This window comes from Coregonus lavaretus (assembly GCF_964263955.1).
Source record: "Coregonus lavaretus genome assembly, chromosome: 35".
In the NCBI taxonomy this organism is placed as follows: domain Eukaryota; kingdom Metazoa; phylum Chordata; class Actinopteri; order Salmoniformes; family Salmonidae; genus Coregonus; species Coregonus lavaretus.
The window spans coordinates 443,016-464,305 of NC_140022.1; the positions used below are offsets into that span (position 1 = coordinate 443,016).

At 41.3% G+C, this 21,290-nt stretch overlaps 1 protein-coding gene across 1 annotated transcript; it reads left to right on the forward strand.

Moving 5' to 3' along the window:
* Positions 1-499: 499 nt before the first annotated feature.
* LOC311109787 (uncharacterized protein) lies at positions 500-8,238 on the forward strand. Its single transcript, XM_084152785.1, has 3 exons — positions 500-580; positions 2,124-2,372; positions 5,884-8,238. The coding sequence occupies exons 2-3, from the start codon at positions 2,270-2,272 to the stop codon at positions 7,212-7,214; spliced, it is 1,434 nt and encodes a 477-aa protein (XP_084008911.1). The 5' UTR covers positions 500-580; positions 2,124-2,269; the 3' UTR covers positions 7,215-8,238.
* Positions 8,239-21,290: the final 13,052 nt, after the last annotated feature.

Sequence of the window (21,290 nt, forward strand, 5' to 3'; positions counted from 1 at the left end):
AAGGTTAAGGAGGTAGACTTTGTGGACTTTATAGCTATTGTGATTAATTGCACTGCCAAGGTTGAGAGAAGGTCCAGGAAAAATAGATATTATTGTGGATGCGGCGGAGCGGTTCCTGAGATTTCTCGGCAGATGAGTTACATGGAATATTGTCACAAACCGTACCACCCATTCAGGCCCTAGAGCCTGATAAATTAGAGATGGAGATTTGAAAGAAGGAAGAAGTGGTAGTTTTGTTTTAGGCAATTTACTATTTTTATTTGGGTGGATTAAATTAACATCCATATGTGATAGGGAAACTATTTTTACCTCTTTTTTTTACCCATCCAGTTGGTGGTGGCAATACACCTTTTGGGGTTATAGTCCGCCATAAAACCCACAGAAGAATGAATGAATAAGAAGAATGTAGAATGAAGACGAATGAATAATAATAATAAAAACTCGCGTTGTTGCGTCTCTGGGTTTAGAAACTCTGTGGCGGAACAGGAAATGTGCGCATTATTCATCGGAATAGAGGAAGCGCCAGAATTGTGCAGTCGATACGACAACTTTTGTGTCCGTTTCAAAAATGTTACTACAGGTATGTAATTGCGCGTTTAAACTTTCTAATATCGAAAGAACATATCATAACATGTTAGGTAACAAATACTTCAAGGTATTAGCACGTTTGTTAAAGGTTTTATGTGCTATTTTTGTGTCTAACCGAGTGAGTGAAGAACGTGATTAAAAATGTATATTTTACAAGTCACATAACGTTAGCTAGCTATAGACTTTGGGTTTGCCTGAGTGGATGTACATCATTTCGTCAAGGTAATTTCATAAAGAATCGATGTATTTGACATTTCTGAGTTTGTTTTAGATGTCGTTATTAGTTTTGTGTAAAATTCACCAGCTGTTAAAATGGCGGCGACTACTCGGTCTGCGTCAACGGACATCATCAGAGCGACGATTTCACGGTTGCACTACCGTTTTGAAGCTGAACGTAATGATGATCCGTTTTCTACATGTGTAGTAATATGCAGAGACATTCAGTTGTTTCCAGCGTTATCTATAATTGTTACTGGTGTGAACGGGAAATCAATTGGTTTTTGAGTGAAATAATACAGTGAAGTCAAGGTTATTCGGGAAAATCAAATTTGATTTGTCACATATGCCGAATACAACAGGTGTAACAGCAGACCTTACGGTGAAATGCTTACATATAAGCCCTTAACCAATAATGCAGGTTTAAGAACAATAAGAGTTAAGAAAATATTGACTAAATAAAGTAATAACAAAAAAAGTAACAATAAAACAACTAAGGAGGCTATATAAAAGGGGGTACCGGTACCGAGTCAATGTGCGGGGGTTAGTCGAGGTAAATGGTACATGTAGGTAGGGGTAACGTGACTATGCATTGATGATAAACAGCGAGTAGCAGCAGTGTAAAAACAAAGTGGGGGGTCAATGCAAATAGTCTGGGTGGCCATTTGATTAATTGTTCAGCAGTCTTATGGCTTGGGGGTAGAAGCTGTTAAGGAGCCTTTTGGATCTAGACTTGGCGCTCCGGTACCACATGCTGTGTGGTAGCAGAGAGAACAGTCTATGACTTGGGTGACTGGAGTCTATGACCATTTTTTGGGCCTTCCTCTGACACCGCCTGGTGTATAGGTCCTGGATGGCAGGAATCTTGGCCCCAGTGATGTACTGGGCCATACGCACTACCCTCTGTAGCGCCTTAAGGTCGGATGCCGAGCAGTTGCTATACCAGGCGGTGATGCAACCGGTCAGGATGCTCTCGATTGTGCAGCTGTAAAACTTTTTGATGATCTGGGACCCATGCCGTGGGGTAGAAAATAGCACATAATGCCTAAAACAAACTGCAACCTTGTACTAAATGGTTTTTGAGTCATTTATGTGCATTTGGGAAATGTACTATAGGTTAAGTACACTTACGTTGTGTAGCCTAATTTATAGTGTGTACTTTGTGTCTAATGTGAATTAATGTTTTGTTGTCAATGTTTAGCTGCCTAATCTATTGAAATGAGATAATTGAACAATAAAAATTATATTTTTAGGGAATAAATAAATTACCAGAACTGTCAAGACTAACTTTTTGTGTCCGTTTCTCTTTATTACTACAGGCCGACTCAGATTAAGTCTGAGGCCGGTAACATCAACAGTGAGGACAAACCCAGCCTGCCTCTCTCCTTCCACACTGAGTCCAAACCTACAGTCACTGGTTCCTGATTGTGACAGTGGTTCCCAGTTTCCACCACAGGATCCAGAGATGGCATCAGTGAAGCTGGAAGACTGCAGTCAAACACTGGAGCTGAATGTCAACATTAAAGATGAAGAAGAGGAGGAGAAGATTGGGAAATCTGTTTCTCATGGTAAGAGCAGGTTCTATCTAACTAAGTTTGTGTTATTCATTCCAACTTCCCACTGTGAATGAAAAGTTGCAGTAGAACTGTTTCACGATGAACTGTTTCAATGAGAAGGTAGATGTCGGTCTGGTGTAGCTCGGTTGGGAGAGCATGGCGCCAGGGTTGTGGGTTCGATTCCCACGGGGGACCAGTATGAAAAATATTTTGAAATGTATGCACTCACTACTGTAAGTCGCTCTGGATAAGAGCGTCTGCTAAATGACTTAATGTGAATTTGCAATATGTTAGGAGATAAAGAACATTGTTCTTAATTTCATCTGTCACATTATGTAGTTTACGGTAGTCCCCAGTCACATGGTGATGTTTACAAGCACACAACTAGGAGAGACCGGAGCCTTGTGAGTCACTCACTGTTGTGCAGCATGCGCCAGGTGACCTAATTTAAAGTATGGAATTCACAACTAAATGTTTGCCAGCTAGATATCTTAAAACTATTAAGTTAACTGTCTACAATGTGCTAAATGCTCTGCAGTTGTGCATTTGGTTTGCTAATTTAGTAGTTAGTTAGCTATCTAGCTAAGTGGTTAGCTTCTTCCAAAATCAAGCATTCGATTGGTAACAACAGAGAATCCTCTCCTGGATCAAGAGCCTTGCTATCAGCAGAGAATCCTCTCCTGGATCAAGAGCCCTGCCCTCAGCAGAGAATCTCCTCCTAGATCAAGAGCCTTGCTATCAGCAGAGAATCCCTTCCTGGATCAAGAGCCCTGCTCTCAGCAGAGAATCTCCTCCTGGATCAAGAGCCTTGCTAACAACAGAGAATCCCTTCCTGGATCAAGAGCCTTGCTGGATAATATTAGTTTTGTGCAGCACTGTGAGGAGCGTTTTTGAGTTACCTGTATAGTTGAGGTCAGAAACTGTAGTTTCCCAAAACAGCGTTTTGAGCCACGTGTGTTTGTTTACAATTAAGCACAACGACCAAAATGGGTGCTTCGTGAGGTGAGTCACTCCTTCAGCGCAATTTAAGTGAGGTGATCAACTTACTCAACCTAGCATCCGCTATGAGAATTCCTTAATACTTGTTAGCATTTTGTTAGCATTCTGGTAAGTAAAATGTGCTGAAGAAGAAAATGCGCCCCTTATGTACACTACCGGTAATACCATATATCCCGGGGTGGCAGAGGCATGGTATAGAAATCTGTATACTTCCCAACCCTACTAGTGACTAACCCTTGTGATAGTGAGTGGAGGATGATATGGCTCGTCATTTTCGCCCCTGTTTAGCTTTAGACTCGTATCCACTTTCAGAATAGTTTTCTTCCCCTTTTGTGTTGTACAGCCTACTTGTATAAATTCATATGTCACCCGGTACAGCCAGAAGAGGACTGGCCACCCCTCTGAGTCTAGTTTCTCTCTAGGTTTCTTCCGAGGTTCCTGCCTTCTAGAGAGGTTTTCCTAGCCACTGTGCTTCTACATCTGTGTTACGTTCTCCCCTCGGGCGTAGTTGGTCTGAGGAGGAGACGTAAATGCCCGTGCCTGCGCACACAATGTAAACTAGATGGGTGGGGAAGAAATGTGGGGTGTAACTAACTAAAATAACCAGACACAACAACCAGAACTCAATGTTAGCTCTCTGGGGACATTTAGTAAGGTACTGGACAACATAACATACAACACCCATAAAGAAACAGTAATAAACAAAGACCAATCAAACAAACCAGGGAAGGTAAGAGAAGGGAATGTTTGGGAACGGGGTCCAAGTAATGAAAATAAACAAAAGGTCCCTCTACACACCTAATCCTTCCTATCACACTCTAAGCCTTAACCAGCTCTCCTACCTGTTACCACAAATACAGGGGTGACACCCGCCCGGCTAACCTAGTGTATAAAACAGTGGATTATGTACGTGTGAATGTACACCCATGGGCAGAACTACCTTTCCCTTCTCCAGGACCCAGGTAGGGTGGAATACAGCAGGAGGACAGGCTGGAACACAAAGATAAATCAAAACAACCAATAACCAAATCCTCAAACAAACACACACGACAAACAGTTTATATACTCTAGTCAATCAGTCATTCAACCACAGCTGCCAGGACTCCAGACCGAAACCACGCCCACCATCGTCAGCCACAACTCAGCACACCTGAAATAACCAGAACACACCAACAGAACAACCACTCTGAACCATACACACACACTACAAAGGAAGATTGGGAGAAATAAAAACATGTCACACGTAACAATCTGCATTGATTGCTCTTTGGGGTTTTAGGCTGGGTTTCTGTAAAGCACTGTGACAACTGCTGATGTAAAAAGGGCGTCTTAAAAATACATTTGGCATGTACAAAGAGTGTGTGGTCCTCTGTAGCTCAATTGGTAGAGCATGGCGCTTGTAACGCCAGGGTAGTGGGTTCGATCCCCGGGACCACCCATACGTAAAAATGTATGCACACATGACTAAGTCGCTTTGGATAAAAGCGTCTGCTAAATGGCATATTATTATTATTATTATTATTACAAAACATCAACCCCCCCCCCCGCATCCGTTACGCTGTTCTGAGTTTGTTATAACCAATTTATTGATGTGCTTATGATATGCTATAGGTCAGGCCCTATTGGTGAACATGCGATGCATACATGTGACACAAAGAGAGAAAAAGTTGAAGGAATAGGGAATGTTTTTCCTAAACAAATGAGGGATTTCGGTAACAGAACTTTTCAGTCAGAAATGGCTGTAATTATGTTGCAGCTTCAGCAACATGGACCGCGTGATAAACACTGATGTTCTGTGGTGGTCGCTGCAGCAGGGAGGAGAGAGAGACAGCAGGTGCTAGTCTTTTTTTTTTTTTTTTACGTCTGAGCACAATCGCATCAATTGCGGTCGGGTTCCCTCTAGTCATTTCTGTCTTAATGATTGAATGAAACAGTGCGCTTAAACCATCAGACAAGCTCAGTGCATATGGTTGATTTGATTAAAACACGTGTCTATATATGGAGAATTACACATTTAAAAATGTCGACCAATCGATTGGTGTAAAGAACAGACGACACCAAGAGTAGGGGACAGCCCTAATGGACTCTACAAGGTGTTTTAAGTGTTCAACAGGGAGGCTGGACAATGTTGACTCACAGTTGTCAAGTTGTTTGGATGTCCTTTGGGTGGTGAAACAGTCTTGATACACAAGGGAAACTGTTCAGCGTGAAAACCCCAGCAGCATTGCAGTTCTTCACACAAACCCGTGCGCTGGCACCTACTACCATACCCCATTCAAATGCACTTCAATCTTTTGTCTTGCCCATTCACCCTCTGAGTGGCACACATACACACTCCATGTCTCAATTATCTCAAGGCTTAAAAATCATTCTTTAATCTGTCTCCTCCCATACAACTACACTGATTTGAAGTGGATTTAACAAGTGACCTGGTCAGTCTACGTCATGGAAGGAGCAGGTGTTCATAATATTTTGTACAATCACTGTTTATCACAACTTACTTTTTCTGTTGGTGTTCACACAGGAGACCATGTTGAGACATTCTCTACATCCAGAGAACAACAGCAGGAAGATCACAGAGCTAAGAGGTCTCACCACTGCCCACATTGTGAGGAGATTTTCCCAACTCTATCAAAGCTAAAAATACACCTAAAAATACACACAGGAGAGAATCTGTATTCCTGTACTGACTGTGGGAAGAGATTCACAACATCACAATCTCTGACAGTTCATCAGAGAGTGCACACAGGAGAGAAGCCTTACTCCTGCTCTGACTGTGGGGGGAGATTCTCTCAACGGAGCAACTTAAAATCACACCAACGTATACACACAGGAGAGAAGCCTTACTCCTGCTCTGACTGTGGAAAATGCTTCACAGCATCATCTGAGCTAACAATTCACCAGAGAACACACACAGGAGAGAAGCCTTTTTCCTGCTCTGACTGTGGGGAAAGTTTCTCTCGACTGGGAAACTTACAAAGACACCATCGTATACATACGGGAGAAAAGCCTTACTTCTGCTCTGACTGTGGGAAGAGTTTCTCCCTATTTGATACCTTAAAAGCACATGAACGTATACATACAGGAGAAAAGCCTTACTCCTGCTCTGACTGTGGGAAGAGTTTCTCGCAACGGAGCAACTTACAAATACACCAACGTTTACATACAGGAGAAAAGCCTTACTCCTGCTCGGACTGTGGGAATTGTTTCACCCAATTTGATACGTTAAAATGTCACCAGCGTATACATACACGAGAGAAGCCTTACTGCTGCTCTGAATGTGGGAAGAGTTTCTCTCTACAGAGCAGCTTAAAATCACATCAACATATACACACAGGAGAGAAGCCTTACTCTTGCTCTGACTGTGGTAAATACTTCACAACATCAGCTGCGCTAAATGTTCATCAGAGAACACATACCGGAGAGGGGCTTTACTTCTGCTCAGACTGTGGGAAGAGTTTCTCTCAACACAGCACCTTAAAGGAACACAAACGTATACACACAGGAGAGAAGCCTTACTCCTGCGATGACTGCGGGAAGAGTTTCTCTCAACACAGCAGCTTAAAGAAACACCAACGTATACACACAGGAGAGAAGCCTTACTCCTGCTCTGAATGTTGGAAGAGATTCACAACATCAAGTGCTCTGACAGTTCACCAGAGAGTGCACACAGGAGAGAAGCCTTACTCCTGCTCTGAATGTGGGGGGAGTTACTCTCGACTGGGACACTTACAAAGACACCAACGTATACACACAGGAGAGAAGCCTTACTCCTGCTCTGAATGTGGGAAGAGTTTCACAACATCAAGTGCTTTGACAGTTCATCAGAGAATGCACACAGGAGAGAAGCCTTAATCCTGCTCTGACTGTGGGGCGAGATTCTCTCGACAGAGCAACTTAAAAGCACACCAACAGATATACACGAGTGAAGCCTTTTGCAGATTAAAACCTTAAGTTTTCGGTTGATTGACAATGGACCCCTGTTTTTAAAGTATCCTCCTTTTTTGTTAACAGAAGGAGAGAAGCTTCATCAGTTCTCTCAGACCAGCTAAGATTAAAGTCACTCCATCACTTAATTATTGTAAAAGTGTCAACAGTGAATTGGATCAAATAAAGAAAGCGTAGAACACTATTGTAATCCTATTGTTTCTCACTGTGAGAAAAGGGAACGTTATAGAATGTTAACCTCTCTTTACTTTACTGATCAGTGTGCACCTGGTCAGTTTTGTTGTATTTTGTTAGCTTCTACTGCGAAGATATTGATATGACCTAGGGTTTGCCCTTAGCGTTGAATACCCTCTGAGGTTTCTTTTGTTGAAATAATGGAGTCTGATGGTTGACTGGTATAGTGGAAATATTGCTGGTATAATGTTTATCCAGTGTATCTATGCATTTAAGTGAAGTCACAATGTACTAATGAGACTTGCTCCCTCTGCCAGAACACTTCCCGTTGTCTACGTGACTGACTCATGGTTCTGGACTTACAGCCATATGCTGCTGTTCTATATCCTGTTATTTAGCAGTAGACTGAACTAAGCTGTGAGAGATGAGCAGGACAGATGGTTTCGGTTCCTTTTGAGAAACAGTGTTGAGACAATGAGCACTGAGAAATGGCGTGACATTTCTAAATACCTCACCACAGGCCAACCGCAGCCTCTCGGTTCCATAATCCTTTAACTGTACATTTGGGTCAACAACCAGTGCTTCCTCACGGCTATTGTTCTGTCTGGTTCTCACACCACCCAAAGTAGGGGTTGTACTTTCTATAAAAGCTGAGAACCAACTCCAGTTCATTGGGCTCTTAACTATGTACATTTTGAGTGATTGTTAACCGCTCCAGATTTGCAAATCTTACAATAAAATAAGTTGCTTTGAAGAATCTGTCTCTCTTCCTTTCTTCCAGACCAGAGCCCTTGGTATGCAGTTTTAGAAACTGTTCTTCGTTTTGTAAGCATTACATGACAAAGTAGCCAGGAGGTTGTGTATTCACAGAACATCATGGACAAGGGTAGGGGTGAAAATATATCCATTATAATATGAGCACTGCATGAATCTTATTTGCGGTCTGAGGAAAGAATAGCCTGTTATAAACTAATTTTATGCAATTCTACGTCATTTAATAAGAGAGAAGGACATCTTTTCTCATCCAGTCAAAATCATTTTATGGATATATACAAAGAAATGTCAATAGAAAAACAAGTCAAAAGAAATTAAATGCAGCTACTTTGATGTTTTTCTAGCTGTACGGTTTGACGTGACTGTTAGCCGTAGTTGGCTAGCTAGCAAGCAAGGGATAAGAGCCAGAATGAACGACTTGGTTGCATCCATAGATACAGAATAAAAATACTTCGACTGGATCGCGTCTCTGGCAACCTATCCAATAGAATGAACGGATATCTTTTCTCAGCCAGTCGAAATAATTTTTATGGATATATACAAATAAATGTCAATAGAAAAACAGGTCAAATGACATGAAATGCGGCTAATTTGCAGTCTTACCAGCTTCAGTTTGAAGTGATTGCGTTAGCTAGTTTCTATTTTTAACTTTTTAGCCCTTTGTTTTCCTCCCCTATTTTGTGATATTCAATTGGTAGTTACTGTCTTGTCCCATCGCTGCAACTCCCGTACGGACTCGGGAGAGGTGAAGGTTGAGAGTCATGTTCTCCGAAACACGACCCTGCCAAGCCACACTGCTTCTTGACACACTGCTCGCTTAACCCGGAAGCCAGCCGCACCAACGTGTCAGAGGAAACGCCATACAGTTGGCGATCGAAGTCAACTTGCATGCGCCCGGCCCGCCACAAGGAGTCGCTAGACAAGGACATCCCGGCTGGCTAAACCCTCCCCTAACCCGGACGACTCTGGGCCAATTGTGCGACGCCTCATGGGTCTTCCGGTCGCGGCCAGCTGCAACACAGCCCGTGATTGAACCCGGATCTGTAGTGATGCCTCTAGCACTGCGATGCAGTGCCTTAGACCGCTGCGCCACTCCGGAGGAGAGAGAGTACATTTTCTATTCCATGTGAAATCCAAAACAGCTTTGCTGTTATTCTAGCTGCACTGTTTGACCTGACTGTGTTAGCTGTAGTTTGCGTGCTAGCAAGCAATGGATAAGTGTTGCCAGCCAGCATGTCAATGGATTTTTTTTTTTTATGAACGAATAGGTTGCGTCCATAGATATAGAACAAAAATACTTAACGACTGGGTCGCGTCTCTGGCAACCTAACCAATAAAATGAATGGCCAGCCTGCTTGGCTAGCAACCATAGATGTTTCAGGGCTAGGCCTATATTTCAATTGGGTGATGAAATAGTAGCCTATGAATACATTTATCAAAATAATGTTTTTTATTTAATTGGTAACTCATTGTAGAAAAGCAAATGTACACTCGTGAACAACATCTTTTTTAGCACGGCTGTGCTCCGCCTCGTACCTATGACTGCAGCGTAGCCGTGCTAAAAAAGTTGTTGAGCACGTCTTCTCGTGTAAAATTGCTTTAGTAAAGTCTAAGTTTGGAACAGCGCTAAAGTTATCTATCAACTGTAAAGATTTAGTGCAACAGGGGGCGCTACTAAGCAAGCCATGGAGTAGGTCACGTTTTTCCAAGCTCCTGCTGAAATTGCATTTATTTAATACATTCTTTGTGCTTTGACCCAAAAAGAACTAGGAGAAACAGCCTTTGAATGACGTGCTTTACTTTGTTCAACTTTTATTTGAGTGTTAATGCGTAAATGCCGCATAACCTGCAAAAGTTTAAGTTCAGCGGAGTCACTGACAAAAGAGAACACTAGGCCCAAGATGAGGAGCTCGAGTTCTTCAACAAGTGGGAGCAGCGGCTCCTCCCCTCGGCCAAATAATGAACACAGAGGTTTGAAGGCTGAGATTCGTGCTGCCCTTAGAGTGGACATTTAATCTCAATACTCAAGTCGGAATTCGAGGCGCTCAGTGAGGACTTTAATTTTATTAAGTCGGAGTTACAAGAAGTCAAGAATGACTCGCAAAGCATACAGCAATGGTTCGTACTGAACTGGAAACAGTTAAGAAACGGTCTCACATGGAACAAGGCTTGTCAACATGCTCAGACGACACAACAACGCTACAAACCACGGTTAAGAAGCTTGAAACTAATGTGGCTAGCCTTAAGGAACAATGCATACATTTGACAAGGTTATATGCGAAGATCCAATATCCGCATCAGATTGGATAAGGACGTCCTTGTAGACCACTCACATTGGGCCTCTCAAGCAAGAAAGCCTGGCGGAAAACCTTGCGTCATTGTGGCTAAACTACACCACTACTATCAGGATTGTGTTGATGTTCTTCGGCGTGCCAGAGAATTTGGCCCACTTCGATGCAACGGAGCACCCATCTCTATCTTCCCAAACTATGCCCCCAGCGTTGCTCATGACCGTGCCCCTTTCAACGATGTCGAGAGTCTGCGCCCTGGATGGACCGATGTTCGCTATGGTGTGGCTTTTCCTTCCCGGCTCCGTATAACATACAACGGCACAGAGAAAGAGTTCCAAGACCCCAATAAGGCGATGGCCTTCGTTAAAGGCGAACATTCTACCGAGGTCGAAAGAAACAAATGTTTGAATGTTTACCTATTTGGTGATTAGGGTAATGGTGAATGTGTCTACCACTGCAGACTCAGTCTCTCTTTTGTAGATACCACTGGCAACGCTATAAAGTATCAGTTGATATTGTTATTATTAGGTAACGTTAGTGCCTTAGTTCTGGTGAGTCAATTCTCCTTGTGTTTTAACGTTTTATTTTATTACCATGAGGCTGCTCATTTCTATATCGATGGTACCCGTATCCAGGGTAGATGGAGCACAGTACTATTATTAGGCTATGTCATTTCTATATCGATGGTACCCGTATCCAGGGTAGATGGAGCACAGTACTATTATTAGGCTATGTCATTTCTATATCGATGGTACCCGTATCCAGGGTAGATAGCCTAATAATAGTACTGTGCTCCATCTACCCTGGATACGGGTACCATGGATATAGAAATGACATAGCCTAATAATAGTACTGTGCTCTATGTCATTTCTATATCGATGGTACCCGTATCCAGGGTAGATGGAGCACAGTACTATTATTAGGCTATGTCATTTCTTTAAAGACTTTGCCGCTAACTTAGTGGTATTGCTGTAAGATGTGATTTATAAAATGTTTTATACTTTCTTTTAAAAACAGCCTAGTTTTGGGTTGTAAATAAGTATTTATTTATTATGCGCAACTTGTTTTAAATCCTTCACTATTTCAGCAGGGCTCTCTAGTCGATAGGTTTAGTGTTCCCCACTACAAGCACATTATGTGTGGATATCTTTCAGCAGGGCTCTCTACTCGATAGGTTTAGTGTTCCCCACTACAAGCACATTATGTGTGGATATCTTTCAGCAGGGCTCTCTACTCGATAGGTTTAGTGTTCCCCACTATGTGTGGATATCTTTGCGTGGGGATTATTGGTGACCTTGTTCTATTGGGTGACCAGGGTAGGTTTTATTTTTCATACCACACTTCAGAGTATTGTTTGTTTAGTTTTTTATTCTTCAACTTTTGGGTTTTTTATTTGCTATTTTTGGAAAAATGTTTAATTGATCAGTTATTGTAATCTGGCATCTATCCTTTTTCCACCTGACTTTACATGGTTAGGCCTAATATCATGAGAGGGACAGCTGGTTGCTCTGTCACTTTTGCTAGCTGTAATGGTAAATCTTGAAATCACCCAGTGACACGTAAAAGGGTTCTCATTTAAATCACCTTAAAGTAGATATCGCCTTTCCTCAGGAGACACATCTCCGCACTTTTGACCACTCTCTCCTCAAACTCTTTACCTTCAACAATGACACAAGCATGTATTTCACTTATTCTGAAAAAGGGAGAAAAAAAACTTGTGTGGTTCATATAGGCCAATTTCTTCACTGAATTGCGATGTAAAGATACTTTCTAAGATGATTGCCTGCCGTTTAGTCAGTCCTTCCCTCCATTATCTCTACAGATCAAACTGGTTTCATAAAAAATCGTCCTTATTTTTTCAACATCAGACGTCTTTATAATATACAGTGGGGAAAAAAGTATTTAGTCAGCCACCAATTGTGCAAGTTCTCCTACTTAAAAAGATGAGAGGCCTGTAATTTTCATCATAGGTACACGTCAACTATGACAGACAAAATGAGGAAAGAAAATCACATTGTAGGATTTTTAATGAATGTATTTGCAAATGATGGTGGAAAATAAGTATTTGGTCACCTACAAACAAGCAAGATTTCTGGCTCTCACAGACCTGTAACTTCTTCTTTAAGAGGCTCCTCTGTCCTCCACTCGTTACCTGTATTAATGGCACCTGTTTGAACTGTTATGCAACATCTCAAGTTATGCAACATCTCAAGTTACAGAAAATAGGCTACTCTGTTAGGGGATCTGCAATTACATTTTATAATATCTGGCAACCTTTCCTATCCTCTGTAGAAGACATGGACCCAGCTAATTTCACAACTCCATAAACCAACCCGAATTAGAATCTGTATCATTATTTTTAACTTTTTGTTTTATAATATCTTTGCTTTACTATTTGATTCCATTACTCATTGTAATATCATGCCTGCTTTAAGTCTGGTTTTGGGGTGGGGCTCTGTTAGAGCATGGGGTGGGGTTTGATTTGGTGGGATCCGTGTATGTTGTGCTCTCTACCTGTTCTGTCTTATCTGTATAATCATAAAAAATGCCACAAAAAAAAAAAAAACATTGAGTGCAACAGAACCAGTTACAACTGAAGTATATAGATATCAGCGAATTAGAGAAAAAGCCATTCATTGTTTAACACAGCAGCCACATATCATCAGGTAGGCCTACAGTGCATTTGGAAAGTATCGAGACCCCTTGACTTTTTCCACATTTTGTTACGTTATAGTCTTATTCTAAAATTGATAAAATATTTTTTTTTCCCTCATCAATCTACACACAATACCCCATAATGACAAAGTGAAAACAGATTTTTAGAAATTTTTGCAAATGTGTATATATACACAAAATTGAGGTCGTGCATCCTGTTTCCATTGATCATCCTTGATGTTTCTACAACTTCATTGGAGTCCACCTGTGGTAAATTCAATTGATTGGACATGATTTGGAAAGGCACACACCTGTCTATATATAAGGTCCCACAGTTGACAGTGCATGTCAGAGCAAAAACCAAAGCCATGAGATTGAAGGAATTGTCCGTAGATCTGGGGAAGGGTACCAAAACATGTCTACAGCATGGAAGGTCCCCAAGAACACAGCGGCCTCCATTCTTTAATGGAAGAAGTTTGGAACCACCAAGACTCTTCCTAGAGCTGGTCGCCCAGCCAAACTGAGCAATCGTGGGAGAAGGGCCTTGGTCAGGGAGGTGGTGACAAAGAACCCGATGGTCACTCTGACAGAGTTCCAGAGTTCCTCCGTGGAGATGGGAGAACCTTCCTGAAGGACAAACATCTCTGCAGCACTCCACCAATCAGGCCTTTATGGTAAAGTGGCCAGACGGAAGCCACTCCTCAGTAAAAGGCACATGACAGCCCGCTTGGAGTTTGCCAAAAGGCAACTAAAGGACATTCAGACCATGAGAAACAAGATTCTCTGGTCTGATGAAACCAAGATTGAACTCTTTGGCCTTAATGCCAGGCTTCACATCTGGAAGAAACCTGGCACCATCCCTACGGTGAAACATGGTGGTGGCAACATGGGGATGTTTTTCAGCGGCAGGGACTGGGAGACTAGTCAGGATCAAGGGCAAGATGAACGGAGCAAAGTACAGAGATCCTTAATGAAAACCTGCTCCAGAGCACTCAGTACCTCAGACTGGGGAGAATGTTCACCTTCCAACAGGACAACAACCCTAAGCACACAGCCATGACAACGCAGGAGTGGCTTCGGGACAGGTCTCTGATTGACCTTGAGTGGCCCAGCCAGAGCCCGGACTTGAACCCGATCAAACATCTTGGAGAGACCTGAAAATAGCTGTGCAGCAACGCTCCCCATCAAACCTGACAGAGCTTGAGAGGATCTGCAGAGAAGAATGGGAGAAACTCCCCAAATACAGGTGTGCCAAGCTTGTAGTGTCATACCCAAGAAGACTCAAGGCTGTAATCGCTGCCAAAGGTGCTTCAACAAAGTACTGAGTAAAGGGTCTGAATACTTATGTAAATGTGATATTTCTAAAAACCAGTTTTTGCTTGTCTATGGGGTATTGTGTATAGATTGATGAGGGGGGAAAACAATTTAATCCATTTTAGAAGTCTGTAATTTAACAAAATGTGGAAAGGGGGTCTGAATACTTTCCAAATGCTTACTTACACTTTCCAAACTCTGTATATAGGCTACTTTATCAATCATTCATTTGTTCATGTCATCACACAGCATAGGTGTCATTGAAATGCAATCAAGCCTTTTTGTTTTAAAATAACAAAGCAACCCTTGAATAATTAGCGTAAACAATAAATAAACAGTTCCATTTCGGAAATTGCATTCACGAATCAATGTAACTGTTTTTAGTCTTTGCTGTAATAAAGGCTTAACAATAAAACGTTTCAACAGACTCTCTGGTACGCTTATCATTTATTTAGTATTTAGTGCGCTTCAACCTGTCAGACAAGCTCAGTGCATATGGTGGATTTGATTACCTGGATGTGCGTATATTCTTCAGCTTTTGTATTTGATTTGATTAAAACACATTTTGTCTTGCCCATTCACCCTCTGAATGGCACACATGCACAATCCGTGTCTCAATTGTCTCATGGCTTAAAAATCCTTCTTTAACCAGGTATTCATAATGTTTTGTACTCTGTGTCTATTATAGGCTACGGTAGGCTTCTAAATAAAATGTCCAGTGGCAAACTGACTCACCTAATGATGAAGATGAAACCGTAGGCTACTCACAGTGATGGCCGATGCGCTCATGGTGTCAATGCGCTCTCCGTAGCCGATGTGAGTAAGACCTTTAAACAGGTCAACATTCAGAAGGCCGCAGGGCCAGATGGATTACCAGGACGTGTACTTAGAGCATGCGCTTACCAACTGGCAAGTGTCTTCACTGACATTTTCAACCTGTCCCTGACTGAGTCTGTAATGCCAACATGTTTCAAGCAGACCACCATAGTCCCTGTGCCCAAGAACACCAAGGTAACCTGCCTAAATGACTACCGACCCGTAGCACTCACGTCTGTAGCCATGAAGTGCTTTGAAAGGCTGGTCATGGCTTACATCAACACCATCATCCCCAGGCAAAAGTGGGTCGGTTCAACTCAATATTAGGAAGGTGTACTCAATGTTTTGTACACTCAGTGTATATACACTGAACAAAAATATAAACGCAACATGTAAAGTGTTGGTCCCATGTTTCATGAGCTGAAATAAAAGATGCTGTACCTAGAAAACAAGGGTTGGATTTGCACTAAACAATTTGATGTCAGATAAATAATGTAAAACATCTGGCTTATGGTTAGCCTCATATACATTATCTTTTTAAAATGTAGAACATACAGCTAGCTCAACAATATGCAAATGATGTGTGAGTTTAGCTATTCTCTGCTTCAGATGTACAATGACAAGGGGCACGTTGATTGCAGACGTTCATTAGGCCAGTAATGCCATCCTACTGTAGACATATGGCTGCTTTGGTAATGCATGCTGTTATGATAAGCAGCTAAATGGATGTTATCCTGAGACAGTGTGACAATCAAATAAAACCGCTCGGAGAGATTACAACTGGGCAGAAAGGTCATGTTCATTTGAGAATGCAACACAGAAACAGAGAGATTAGAGACCGATCGCCTTCACACCTTTTTATTGTAGAATTGTGACGTGTCATTAATGAACATTGACATTCAGTTCATCTTGAATAATGTTTTTAAGTTAACTATTAAAACTAGGTTAAACAATTAATAAAAATTGAATGAATCAACATATAATAAAAAAAATTACAAATATGCTAACTTGTTTGTAAATGTTAGTCATCTTAGTAAGTAGCTTATCATTTTGAAAAAAAAAATGAAAAAAAAGTCCATACCAGAGGTGGCCAACCTTGCTCCACTCCCTGATCTACTGGGTAAGCAGACTTCTATTCCAGCCCAGCAATAATACACATTATTATCAACTCATTAGGTTTGATAAGTTGAATCAATGTGTTGGTGATGGGCGGGAACAGAAGCCTGCACACCCAGCAAACCTCCAGGAGCAGGATTGTAATACGTTTGTAGCCTACATTGTGTGTGACTTTTAACTGTATTGTTGTGTACAACATGTGCTAATATAAGTACACATACAACCCATGGCATACAAGGATGTGCCAGCAGTCTCTTGGGACATTCAATGTGACCTTATCATCTGCAGACAGGCTTTCACAGCTCTTCATACCTGAGGACAGACATCAACAGGCTTCATCTTATTACAATTAGACAGCCCTGGCTATTATCTCTCTGTCTGTCTTCATAGTTAACCTCTGTAGGACTAGAACTGGAGAATCTTGTCATAATGTCCTCCCACAATCTGCCCTATCTAACTAGCACCAATACTCCCTTTTCTGACAGCTGGAGCAGAACATCCTTTTACCCTCTTCCCATTGCTGTTATATACAAATGCATTTGGATTATGAGTTTTTAATTTACAATGATAAATAGGCGTACATTAAGATAACAAGCTAATATGACGTTAACTAGCTGACGATATTGCACTTAGCTATAGTATCTGAAGTTGCTAGTATCGTATCTGAAGATTATGCCTTTGTTAAATGTTTTTCATGACGAAATGGAATGTTGGGTGTTCAGGCCAAAGGGGGGATGTTTTATGATGTTATTTGAAATGTGTCGCTTGGAGGGTGACGCCCGAGGGGAGACTGGTGATTGGCCAGAAGAAGGGAGTAGCCCCTCCCTTTGCATTGTTTATAAATAGGGGGTAAACGATGAGACGGCAGAACGACCATATCAATCTGGGGAGTCGTTCTCCAGGCAACGCGTGTCTGTAATTTATGCTGTAACCTCGTGGTATGAATAAAAACTTCTGACACGATGCAGCATAACGGACTTTTTGTTGACAGCAATAATTGCCACCATTCATCATATACGACATAATGGCGCCCAACGTGGGGCCTGGGTTTGCGTCTCCTCCTTGTTTCAGTCAACCGCCAGCCTAACTCTCTCTGAAGCATGGAAAAAGGGTGAGTGTTCTTACCGCTTCGGAGGTTGTTAGATTGGATATGACTTGTGTACATTGAGGAGATGTTCCATTTCGACCTGGCCTCGGTGGCGTTGTTGCTGGTCGACTGGAGTCTGCTAAAATGTTATGTCATTGGTAACTATAGACAATGATAATTTAGAGTGATAAGTTTATATTTCATTGGTAACGGATGGCAATGAGGATTTAGAGCATAAATTTATATTTCATTGGTAACTATGGGCAATGACAAATTTAGGAAAACGGTAGGAGACATTTATATTTCATTGGTAACTATGGGCAATGACAAATTTAGAGCAAAAGGAACGGTATAATTGCGATTATTTCATTGGTAACGGGTGACAATGATTGGTAAATTATTTCATTGGTAACTATGGTCAATGGTTGGTAAATTCAGATATGCGCATTCTTTAGAGCATTGCAGGTTTAGATAAGCCCTCGTGACACACGGGGCGACCACCAGGGTGGGCCAAAATCCTGGAAATGCATTAGGAGTTTTCAGGTCAGTCTGGGACTGGGGTTGGTGGGACATTTCTTGGGGATGGCTTACTCAACTTCTGTTCGACGGGATAGTTGCATTGGGGGGGATCGCTCACTGAAATAGCCATATCCACGGCAGAATAAATTTAGGGCAAACGAAACAGTACTCAATTAAAGGAACGCAATGCTGGGTTTTGTTACATGTTGTAGGCAGCAGTTAGCAATGGCTAACTGCTAAATGCTAAGTGTGTTGTGTGCTACATGATAACTTTAACCTTGGAGGTCCACTGCGATGGATTCAAGCCTCTTAAACTTGTTTGTATGTGGTGGAGCTGAAAGTTCTACGCAAATGTGAGCTCTGTTATGTGTAATTGTGTGAGTATAAGGTATAAAATGGTGAAACTGTAGCGTAATGCTATCGGTCTATGGTGTGGGAAGCATGGCTTTAAAATTGGTTGTGCGCAGGTGCGTGTGATTTTACGGGGCTAAAAACTACAACATGTGGTTATGTGCTAAGCCTACAAAGCACGGCATTATGGGTAAGGGTCATAGGTCCCATGTGACGCGGCAAGGGATAATAGTCACAGAATAAGAGAGATTTTGGGAAAAAATCTCTTAGGTGTTAAACGGCTGTTGTTCGAACGGGAAACTATTTGGCGAGATGTGGTAAAGTTATAAATCAAATATATGTTGACGGAGTATAATTAATTAAATTAAAAGACGATTAAAATTAAATGAAATGTTTTGGAGCGATCTATGTAATAAATGATATTTGCGCATGCGTGGGATTCTGCAAAACAACACATTGGTTAAACTGCAGGGGGAGACAGAGGAACACAGACGACGGAACAAATAGGCACAGGGAGAGTTTAAGATGAAACTTGTCTTGGGACCTATTGAATTTATACATTAAATATAGGATAATGGATTATAATAGATTGAATTAAATAATTAAATAACGGATTAAAATAAAAAAGGTTTTTGAGCGATCTATTTGATTCTGAGTTTAGTCTTAGAGTGAATAATGTAGAACGAATGAATATGGAATGGTTGGAAATACTCAGTGATGGCATGAACTACTAAAAGCTGTTCTTGTGTCTTTATCCCTTGTCATGAGAGACAGGAGAGAGAGGGGGAGCGAGGAGATACAGGAAGTGATCACGTCACGTGGCAGAGGATCAAGTCAAAAAGGTTTTGGTACTGATTATGGTTACAAAATCTTTCCCTAACAGGATATGTGATGTTATGACCATTTCGCATAGGCGTGGCAAACTGATTCATTAAAAATTGCATTTTGGAGGCTATGTGCATCACTGGGGTTTAATTACAGATGTGTTGGGAATCCAGGATGGATTGAGGATTCTTCTGTAAATTTATGATAATTAGAGCTAATAGAGCAAGGGGTTATGGGAATTGGAGTATTGAAGGGTTGTAAGGTTAGAAGGCTTTGTTTATGGGTATTTTAGTCTGAAGATGACTAACTTGCATTTACTTGCATTTGATGGGTTGTGGTAATATACTCAACACTAATGGATAAGTTGGTGACATAGGATATAGGAATAAAAATTGGGTTTAATTATTCAGGATTTATTTGGAGTTGTTAGGGTTATATTAATAATTTAAGGGGGTAAGCCTTAGGATATACAGTCTAGAATAATATAGTTCACAATAAAGGAATTTAAAAGGGCTTGATATAGGGGAAAATTGATTAAAATAGTCATTTTTTAATCAAAGTAGGGTTAGAGTAGTGTTAGGAGAGACTAATGGCAGAAGTTAGTACACCTTTCTCACACATGGATTCAGCAGAAAGACATCATCCAGCAGGGTGATTATGGCATCAGAGATGAAGACGAATACGAGCAGAAACAACGATGAAGATGAATCCAGAAGACGGAAGAAAACCGAGATGTCTGGGAACTTAAGGAGATGAGGATGATGACGATGAGAGTGATTGAGAGAGGTCATGCATGGGTGGATATGACTCTGTGATCAGAAGGAAGTGGCAAGAGAGGAGAGAAGAAGGATACAAGAGCAAAGATGAAGAAAGCGATGAAGATTTGGAGATTAAAGGTGCTTTATGTTCAAGAGGATTTTATCCTACAATGACTAGCAAAGAAGAAATGGAGGTATAGACCGATGCTTATCATGCCTGGATAAAGCGAATAGTTTAGAAGAAGTAACACCGCTGAAGATACAGAAGAGGAGAAACTGCTGAGGAAAGAATCCCAAGAATTGGAGGAGAAGAAGAATACATTGAGGCAAAGATGCTGAAGAAAAGTAAGAAGATGATGGAAGACGATATTTCGAGGACAGAACTTAGAAGATAACCTTTTGAAGAATACTGATATGTCAACGACGAGAAGGAACAGGACCAAGGAAACTGCTGAGAGAATCCCAAGAACAGGAGAAAACAACAGAGGAAGATGAAGGAGGAAAAAGATCACCTGTTCTAGAAGAGATGAAGGGGGGTGCATTGCTGAGAGCATCGATTAGAGGAGAAGAGAAAATAGCTAACAGTTGAAACCACCGGCCATTAGAAGTGATAGTGAATAGGGGAAAACTTATCTGTGTTCAGCCTAAAGAGGTTAAACATCTCATTAATTGATAACTAATTAGGATAGGGATTTGAGGTAGTACTTACTCTTCAAGTACTAATATTAGAAGATACTGTTATTGTAGTGTTGGGAAGAGAATTGAAGCGTACAATAAGATGCACACTAGACGACTGACTGTCTGGTAGACTATTTTAAGAAGTAGGGTTTTTGGGGAGTCATTTGCTTAAAAGATAAATATCATAGGAAGGATGATAATGTATTAGATTGCCTGTTAGACAATCTGTCTGGGAAAAAACTTAATAGGGGTGACTGTTATTTTGGGTTACATTCTTACACTAAGAGATTTGAGGTTAGGCTAAAAGGTGTTTAGTCGGTTTTGCCAAGTCTGTGTGTAATGAGTCAGAAGCAGGTGGGGAACTTTCCCAATCACATATTCCAAAAGTTTGGTGGTAAGAGATTTTGTCAATAGATCAGGGGAAAAGGTTTTAAATGTTATGAGAGAAAAGATTAGATTAAAATAAGTTAGGGGTAGGCTAGGTTGAAGGGACTCTGAGACAGTAAGCTAAGTTTCAAAGTTAGTAGTAAGACAGAGAGAGAACAGTGAGGAAGGACATTTTAAAGTTTAGTGGGAAGATATGGTAGGAGTTTAAATCGGTTAGGAGCAGATGCATTGAGAAAGT